This window comes from Aythya marila (assembly GCF_965140915.1).
Source record: "Aythya marila genome assembly, chromosome: 22".
In the NCBI taxonomy this organism is placed as follows: domain Eukaryota; kingdom Metazoa; phylum Chordata; class Aves; order Anseriformes; family Anatidae; genus Aythya; species Aythya marila.
The window spans coordinates 4,352,851-4,362,026 of record NC_139063.1 but is presented as its reverse complement, the minus strand read 5'-3'; the positions used below and the strand labels follow the sequence as shown (position 1 = coordinate 4,362,026).

The 9,176-nt window shown below is 66.8% G+C and overlaps 1 protein-coding gene across 1 annotated transcript; it reads left to right on the top strand.

Annotated features, from left to right (window-relative positions):
* Positions 1-231: 231 nt before the first annotated feature.
* E2F2 (E2F transcription factor 2) lies at positions 232-8,336 on the top strand (the record flags this gene model as incomplete). The annotated part of the gene is made up of 6 exons (XM_082777663.1): positions 232-489; positions 5,197-5,284; positions 5,531-5,750; positions 5,838-5,996; positions 6,210-6,324; positions 6,612-8,336. 6 exons carry the CDS (start codon positions 232-234, stop codon positions 7,089-7,091), a joined length of 1,320 nt encoding a protein of 439 aa, XP_082633789.1. The 3' UTR covers positions 7,092-8,336.
* Between the last annotated feature and the right edge of the window lie 840 nt (positions 8,337-9,176).

Below are 9,176 nucleotides of genomic sequence, written 5' to 3'. Positions count from 1 at the left end.
CTGCCCCCCCCCCGCGCCTTTTTTTTTTTGAATTTTTTATTTGATTTTTTTTCCGGGGTGCTTTAGGTCCGCGCCCGGCGGATTCCCACGACCCCCCCCCCCCAAAAAAAAATAATCAAAGCCGCCGGTGATGCCGTGACCCCCCCCGCCCCGTGGAGCCGCTCGGTTCTCTTCCCCCCCCCCCCCCCCCCAAATCCCTCCCCCGGGCCGGCTTCTCGGAAGGACTTTGCAATGCTGCGGCTGCCCCGGGGAGTGTCCCCAGCCCCGGGGGGGGGCGCGGCCCCCCCGCCCCCCTCTGCCCAGCGGCCCCCCAAAAAAACCGTGCCGGCCATGGGCTCCTCGGAGCGGGGGGGCTCCGCTTTGTGCAGCCCCCCCCTGCCCGCAGCCTGCTGCAGCCGGGGCTCCTCGCAGGGGGGGGGTTGCCTCTTCGCCACCCCCCAGAGCCCCCACCTCAGGACCCTCCGATCGGCCTCGGCGGGACGGCTGCCGGTAAGGTGTCTGCGCCCCCAACCCAGCTTTATTTTATTATTTTTTATGGGGGGGGTGGTGGTGGGATGGGAGGGGGGCAGGGGGGGAGCTGCCGGCCCGGTGCAAAGAGGGGACGGGGTGGGGAGCAAGGAGGGGAGGGGGGGCAATGCCAGGAGCCCCCCCCCAGGTCGTGCAGCTCCTCTGGGGGTCCCCCTGCACCGCCGAGCCTTGGGGGGGGGGGGGGGGGGCAGGGCACGGGCGTTTCTCAACTTCCCCGGCTGCCTCCCGCCTTCCTCTTTTCTCCCTTTTTCTGCTTTTTTTTTTAAACATTTTCATTTATTTCCCCCCCACCCCACCCTCCCGCTCTGGGTTGCTGCCGTGACCCGTCCGGGGGGGGGCACACGGGGCTGGGGCGTTGCAGCTCCGCCGCCCAAGCTTGGTTCCCCCGGGGTTTGCAGTGGTGTTTTTTTTGGGGGGGGGGCTCGACGTGAAACCATCCTCTTCCTCCTTGGGAGGAAGGAGCCGAGCTGGGAGCTGCTTTATTTTTATTTTTTGAGGGCTGTTTTATTTATTTTTATTTATTTATTTATTTATTTATTTATTTGGGGGGGGGGTGCCGGTGACAGCCCCATTGGGCCATGTCACCCAGCAGTGACAGGCGCTGCGCTCGCACAACCCGTGGGTCCCAAATGGGGAAACTGAGGCTGCCCGGTATCGGGGCCCGCTTCTCCTGGGGGCCCCCCCCCCAAAAAAAAATAAAATCTGCCCGGTCCCGCTGGCAGCTGGGGCTGGCATTTAATTCCTGCCGGCCCCGGGCGTGCGTCCAGCCCTCACTGTGCGCCTCTGTTCTCCCCGGGGCTGGAGCCATCCCAGACCCCGCTCGCTCCCAGCAGCGTCCCGATTTATTTGGTTGTCCCCCCTTCCCTGGGCACTGATGCCTGGTGCCAGCTGGGGACGGCGCTGCGGTGGGGGCAGAGTTTTTATTTGTATTTTATTTATTTATTATTTTTTTTGCTCTCCCCAAACCCATGTGGGTCTGTCCTGGCTGCTGCCTTCTGCACGGCCCCGTCCCGGGGGGGGGCTATGGGGCCACCTGTCCCCTCCCCGGCTTTGGGAGCTGCTTCTGGCCGCCTTTGTCTCCGCACAGCGTGGGATGCCGTGCCCTGTGCTGCTGGGGGTGATTATATTCAGAGACACTCAGCGCCCCCCCTTCCCATAAAACACCCCAAATTCCCCCAAACACAGCGCCTGCGTTGTCGCAGGGCTTTTTGGGGTCTCTTTGGCATTGCCACCCCTGCTCGGTGCTGTGCCTGGGGGGTGCTCAGGGTGCTCCTTGCCCACGTCCCCCCACCCTGTACAGCTCCGGGGGGGCTCCCGTGGTGCTGCGGGCACCTCGCTCTGTGCTGGGGGGTCCTGGTCTGTCCCAGTGCTGGCTGCGGGGTGCGCATCGAGGTGGAGACCCCGCTCCTGGGGACCCCACTCCTGGGGACCCTGCTCTTGGGAACCCCGCTGCAGTGGCTCGTGGCCCTGGTGGCTCGGGCACGCTCCCGAGCAGCACCTTTGTGTGCAGAGCCGGGGCCAGCAGATAAGGAGCCTCCTCCCCGCTCCCACCTGCCTGCGGGACTCGTGCCATACAGGCAGGGACACTCGCCCCAGCTGCCTCGCGTGGCCATGGCCAGGAGCCCACCCCACATTGTCCCGTGTCCCCTTGCAGGAAGGCAGGCCGGGTGTCCCCCCTGACCCCAAAAGACCCCAGGTTTCCCTCGGTGTCTGCTTTGGGGTCCCCAGAATTGGCCAACCCCTCTCCCCCCATTTCGGAGCCGTGTCAGCCGGGGCCGATCCCACCCCTCTGTTGGCCATATGGGATCCCTGTAGGGTCTCTGTAGGGCTGCCAAGGAGCCTCGGGGAGCGCCTCAGCCTGCAGGAGGGGGGGGTCCCGGCCCTCCCCACCCCCTCCGTGCTGGGGAAAAGGGGTTCAGAGTCCGCTGTGGGTTCGGTGCGAGCGGGCAGGGCAAGGCAGTGCAAAGAGCAGCTGGGGCGGGGGGGGGGTGGCAGCACCATGAGCGGTGCCCTTTCCCCTCGGGGGGGCACCGAACCCCTCAGCACCCCCCCAGCTTTACAGGTCAGGTTTCCCTGACCTGTCCCAATCCCACAGCCACCCAGCGGAGGGGTGACTTTGGGGTGCTGCAGATGGGCGTGGGGGTGGTGGGCACCCTGTGGGCCCCCACCCCGCTGCCAGGGCTCCTTCTGGCTCCATGCCCCCCCCCTTCAGCTTCTCTCATTCGGGAACATCCCTTCCCTGCTCCATGCAGGATTTGGGGTTTTTGGAGGGGTCGGAGATGCCCCAAGACCCTCAGAGGGGCAGCAGTACCCCGGGGTGCTGCCGCCCCCATCCCGGACCCAATCCTTCCCAGCTCCCCATCCTGTGGCCAAGGGCTGACCCCCCCCCTCCCCACCTCCAGCCCCCCAAAATCTGGCTTTAGCTGGGGGCTCTGCAAAAAAAAAAACACCCACCCCATATCCCAAAGGGCAGGGAGGGCGGCATCCCATGGCCAGACCCAGCACCCTTGGCACCACCACGTCCCCAAAACGGTGTTGGCACCCCGGGGTGCCCCGTGCCCCCCCAGCCGGGCCCATCGTACCCCCTTTACCCCCCTTTTACTTCGGGTGCTGCTTTTCCCACGCCCTGGGGAGCGTGGGGGGGTGGCGGGGCTGGCTCCAAGGGGGGGGGCCCTGGGTGTGTGTGTGTGTTTTTGGGGGGGTGGCGGTGACGGGCAGAGCCCGGGCAAGCCCGGGGAAGGCAGCGGCGCTGTTGAAACCCAGCGTTGGCAGGAGGAGCGCCCGCGGCCCCCGGGGGGAGAGGTTGCTCTGATGCTTGGGCTGGGCGCTGGGTGTAGCCCCTGGCGCCGGGGCTGTTGGCAGGAGGAGCTGGCGGGGGGCCCGGACCCCCCCTTTTTTTTTTTTTTTTTTTTTTTTTAATCCCCCCCCCCAACACCTCAGGCTCCTGCTGGCTCTTCCTTTCCCACCCCCAGCACCCGTATCGGGGCGCTGCAGTGCCCCCTCCCCAGGCTGGGGGTGGTGTTGGGGGGGTCCCACGGTGTCCCCAAGGGTGGGGGGCTTGGGGTTTGGCCGCCTGCTCTGGTTCTTTCCGTCCTGTCCCCCCCCCCGTTGGGGTCTGGCTGTGCCTGGCTCAGCTGTCGTGTGCCTAATCCTGCCCGGCCGGGGGGGTGGCAGCTGGGACGCAGGAGGGGACCCCCTTGTCCTTTGTCCTTGGTGGCCGTGTCCCAGCCTTGGCTGGAGCCTCCCCCCCCCCAGCTGCACGAGGGGACCAAGTTGTCCCCCCCCCTCCTGGCTCGGCTCCGTGCCTCAGTTTCCCCACTGCTCCAGGAGAGGGGGAGCAGCCAAAGCCCTGCACTCCTGGTGACGGGGACACGCGGGTGGCCACGGCTGGGGGTGTCCAGGGGGGTCAGGGTTTGGGTTCCAGCAGGAGGGGGGCCCTGGATGTCCCCCCCCCTCCCTGTTCCCACCCCAAATCTCGCTGGCAGCTGCTCGGGGTCTGCTGTGGGGCAGGCGTTTCCCATGCGCTCCCCGTTCCCCATTGGGGTGCCGGCAGCTCGGGGGCAGAGCCGGGGATTGGGGCAAACCTGCTCGGGTGTGTGTGTGTGGGGGGGGGTGCGGGGGAGGCAGCGAATTCCCACAGGAGCTCGGGAGGGACCTGGCTCCCTGGGGGGGCGGAAAACAGCCCCCGGCGCCTCTCTCCTGCCCCTCCCCACGAAGCTGGGTGCGCTCCCCGGGGAGCCGGAGCTGTGCCGAGCCGCCACCGGGACCCCGCTGCCATGAGGGACGTGCTGGGGGGGGCCCTGTGGGACAGCCCGGCCTGGGAGCAGGTATGGGATGGGGGGGGGATGGGGGGCTCTGGGGGGAGTGGGGAGGCACCGGGGGGGGGCACTGGGGGGCTGCTTTCTGCTGCTGAGCCAAATTTTATCCCCCCTCTCTCCAGGGAAAGTCCTCGTGGTTGTGTGAGGGGATGGGGGGGGTCCTTGTGTGCATTGCTGTGGGGGGGGGGGGCGATTTGCTGACACCCCCGGCTCTGCTCTGCCCCCCCCCCCCTGCTTCCTGGGGTCCCAAAGTGATGCTGGAGGTTGGGGGGGTCCCTTGGGGGTTACACCAAGGAGCTGCTTGGCAGGGTGTCCCCTCCCCAAGGACCCCATGGACCCCCCCCCTCCCCGCTGACTGCCCCCCCACTTTGCTCCAGCTGGGTGCAGGTGGCTGGGGGCACCCACGGGTGGTGGTGGGGTCCCCGTGGCGGGGTGGTGGTGCTGGGGAGCAGCCCCGTGCCCCTCAGACCACCCGGGGGGGTCCGGAGTGGGGGGGGGGGGGCAGGATCCATTCTCGCCGCCCCCTCCCAGCAGTTGTGGGTGCCGGCACCTCCCGTTCCCAGGGCTCGGCCCCCCGGAGCCGTGCCAGGAGCTGGGGGCGAGGGGAAAAGGGGAAATCCCTGCGGCTTCCCCGGGCAGGAAGCAATTGGGAGGATGTGGGGGGGTCCGGCCCCCCCACCCCAACCATCCCTGGTGGCCCCATCGCCTGCACCGGGGTGCCGAGCGGGAGCGCTTCCCATAAGGGGTGTTGGTGTCTGCTGAGGGGTCCCAGGGCTCCGCGATGCTCCGGGGGGGGGCTCCGGGGGGAGCCCGGCCCTGCCCCAGTGCGGGTTTTTCTCTCCTGCTCCAGGCCAAGCGGAAGCTGGACCTGGAGGGCCTCGACTTCCGCACGCCCAAGGGGAAGGGCAGGACCCTGGCGCAGCTCCCCAGCCCCAGGAGTAAGTTGGGGGTGCCGAGGGGGGGGGACACCCCCGTTTCGCAGGGCTGTGCGGGCAGAAAAACCCCTGGGGGATGGGGTGGCGGGCTGGGGAGGCAGATCTGGGCTCTTTCTTGGGTATTTTTCCGCCAGTTTGGGGATTCCACCAGGTTTAGCGACCCCAGCGTGGCCAGCCCCGTGCCGCCTCCGCCCCAGGCTAAGGAAATGATGGGGTGGGGGGGGACACGGCTCTCTGCTTTCCCCGCAGCCCCCAAATCCCCCGGGGAGAAGACGCGCTACGACACCTCGCTGGGGCTGCTGACCAAGAAGTTCATCCACCTGCTGAGCGAGTCGGCCGACGGCGTGCTGGACCTCAACCGCGCCGCCGAGGTGCTGGGGGTGCAGAAGCGCCGCATCTACGACATCACCAACGTGCTGGAGGGCATCCAGCTCATCCGCAAGAAGTCCAAGAACAACATCCAGTGGATGTAGGCGGCGCTCTGGATGCGCGGGGTCGGTTTTTTTGGGGAGGGGGCGGCTCGGGGGACGGGGGGTCCTCACCTCTCCGCCCGCAGGGGGACGGGGATCTTCGAGGACGCGGCGGTGGCGGCCAAGCAGCAGGCGCTGCGGGGGGAGCTGGCCGAGCTGGCCAAGGGCGAGCGGGCGCTGGAGCAGCTCCTGCAGGACTGCGCCCTGCAGCTCCGGCAGCTGACGGACCACGAGGACAACCAGAGATATCCTTGCCTGGGGAGATTTGTGGCCGCGGGGGGCTGGGGGACCCCCTCCGAGTCCCATTTTCTCCCTTCCTTTTCCCCGCATGGCTCTCCCGCGTGTCCTTGGGGGGTCTTTGCCTGGTGGCAGCGCTGTGGGATGGGGAATTGGGGCCATCCCGCTCGTGGTCCTGCTTTTTTTTTTTTATTTTTTTCCTATACCTCCTCCCTGCCCACGCTGGCGTACGTCACCTACCAGGACCTCCGCACCATCAGCAACTTCCAGGAGCAGACGGTGATCGCCGTGAAGGCTCCCCCCGAGACCAGGCTGGAGGTGCCGGACTTCAGCGAGGTGTGTGTGGGGCCGGGAGCTGTCCCCCAGCAGTGGGGTCGGTGCCGGGATGCTGCCGTGCCCGCCCCGTGCCCCGCGGTGCCATCTGGGGCATCTCACCGGTGCAGCCCAGCATTGCCCCGAGCGCTTTTGGGGTGTCTCCATGGGGCTGTTTGACCCTGAGCGGGTCCTTTAGGGGTGGTGGGTGTGGGGTGGTGCCCTGCTGGGACCTCACACAGGTTGGGGGCAGCGGGGTGGGCTCTGGGTGCCCCCCTGGGTGCCCCCTGAGCCCTGCTCTGCCCGGCCAGGACAACCTGCAGCTCCACCTGAAGAGCACCAACGGCCCCATCGAGGTGTACCTGTGCCCCGAGGAGATCCCGGAGGACAGCCCCACCAAGCAGCACGGCGTCCCCTCCGCCACCACTCCCCCCCCGCAGGACAGCAGCACCCACCCCTCCCTACAAAACAACCCCGAGCCCCCCGGCGCATCCCCGCAGCCCCTCCACGGGCACCGTGCCCCATCCTTGTCCCCGTCCCTGCCCCTCTCCAGCCCGGGGGGGCCCGGCTCCCTGCTGGAGGTGGGGACGGGGCTGCTGGGCTCCCCCCAGCACCTCCTGCAGCAGACGGAGGACCAGCTGCCCTGCGCCCCCTCCTACCTGGACTCGGGCCCCTTCGTCACCTTCTCGCCCCCCCTGGAGCAGGACGACTACCTCTGGGGGCTGGAGGACGGCGAGGGCGTCAGCGACCTCTTCGAGGCGTACGACCTGGGGGAGCTGCTGAAGAACTGAGCCTCTGCTCCCCGATGCCACCCCCCTTTTGCCTGCTGTCCCCCCCCCGTGCCTGTCCCCAAGGTGGGTGGGATGGAAAGCGCAGTGGTTGTTGTCTCCTGGGGGGGTTTGGGGGTCCCAGGGCCGTGCTCCCCTCCGTCACCCCCACGGCTTGAGGGGCTGCTGGCAGACCTGGGGGGGCTTTGTGTGCATGGCACGGGGTTAGGGGCACCCCAGCCCCCCCGGGCAGCACAGAAACCCCTGCCCAGAAGGGGCTTTGCTGGGTGTGGGGTCACATTTGGGGGCTTGCTCCCCAGTCCGACTGGTGCTTCAGGGTGGTGGCTGCTTGTTTGGGTATTACGGGGCATGGTGCAGCTCTCCTGGGGTTTGAGCCGATGGACGGAACGCCACCGAGGTGTTGCTTCCCCCCCCCGGAGCTGAAATAGCCTTAAAAACTATTAGCAAAGATGAAATCACCTCTTGTTAAAGAGGGGAGGGCGCTGAACCTCTTAAACCAGCAGGCAGCAAACTGCTTGCTGGGCAAGGAGCATCCCCTCTCCTGCCTGTGCCGGCTCCCTGAGAGCTGTCGGTGCTGGGGGGGGCTGAACTGGAGCTTAATGGGCAGGAGGTGGTGGTGACTGGGACGGGGGGGAGCTGGGAGCAGGCTGGGGGGGTCGGTGTGGCTGTGCCAGCGGCAGAGCCGAGTGCGCCGCGTACCCCTCGCTCCTTCCCAGCTGCACCCCGCACAGAGAAACCCAACTTTTCCCTAATTGTACTGCTTTCCCCTTCCTCGCTGGGGGGCGCGGAGGCCTGGCCCCCTCTCCCCATGCTGGGATCAACCTGGAGCCCATTCCCTGCGCTGATTTTTCCCCTGGGTGCCAGGCACTGGGGCTGGATGTGGCCGCTTGGGTTTGTGCTCCCCATGGCCTCGTCCCGCAGCAAGGATGCGCCGGGGGGGGGGGGGAAAATCCTGCCCCGACCCCATCCCCTTGGGAACTTCGGGCAGAGTTCCTCCCTCCAGGCTTCTCCTCCTGCCCTTGTAAATTGTACCTTAATTATTGCACTGTATTTATACGGGACCCACCTTCGGCACGGCGCTGTCGAGGGTTTCTTTGGCGTGTCGGGTTTTTAAGCGAGTGTATTTAAGTCGTCCTTCCTCGAGTTCGCTCTCCTGCAGTTTGGCTTGGACGTGGTGTGGGTGAGGATGTGTTTTGGTGTGAAAAAAAACTCGTGGCACTTGGTGTTTTCTGCTCGGGAGGGGATGAAATGAAATAAAACTTGGGAGTCAGAGAGAGGGGCTTGGTTTCCTCGAAGAAGCAAAGCGGCGCTGTCTGCAGTGTTTGGAGGGGAGGGAGGTGTTTTTTTGGGGGAAAAAAAGTCTGGGTTTAGGATTTCTGGCAGGTCATCCTGCTCCACGGTGGGTGGATGGAGAAGGGGGCTGAGCTGAAGCCGTGATCTGAGCAAAGCAGCGAGCGTGGGACGAGCACTGGGGTCGGGATGTGCGGGCGCACCCGCTTTAGGGGGCAGCTTTGGGGGCTGTGGGGCTGCCCCTATGGAGGGTCCTGCCCCAGGATTGCTGGGCTGTGACCTGGTGCTGCCCACGGTGCTGGGGACACGGTGACACCCCGAGGAGGGTGGGTGGCACCGGGTCCTGTCCCCATCCCCGAGGGGCTGCGCGTCCCGGAGCAGCCGGCGGTGTCGCAGCCGTGTCCCCCCCCCCCCGCCTGGCAGTCCCCGGGCCGGCCAGGAGGTGGCAGGGCCACCCCAAAAAAGGGGCTGTGGGGTTTTAGGGGGGGGCTCCCGAACCTGGCCCACGCTGCTCTAAGTCCCTGCCCTGGGCTGGACCCCCCCGTACCCTAAGGATGTGCGTGGATGGTGGGGGGGTCCCAGCCAGGACCCCTTGGGAGCCCCCCAAATTCCTCCTGTTCCCCTGCAGTCACAGCCTCTGAGCCTTGTGCCTGCCAGATGGGGGCTGAGGGGGGGTGTGTGGTGCCCCCCCACATCCTATAAACACCTTCACCCCCATAGCAGGGCACCTCGTGGCCCCGCACACCGCATCCTGGCCGGCTGCTGGGGGGGGTTTCTTTACTGGGTTTTCTTTTATGT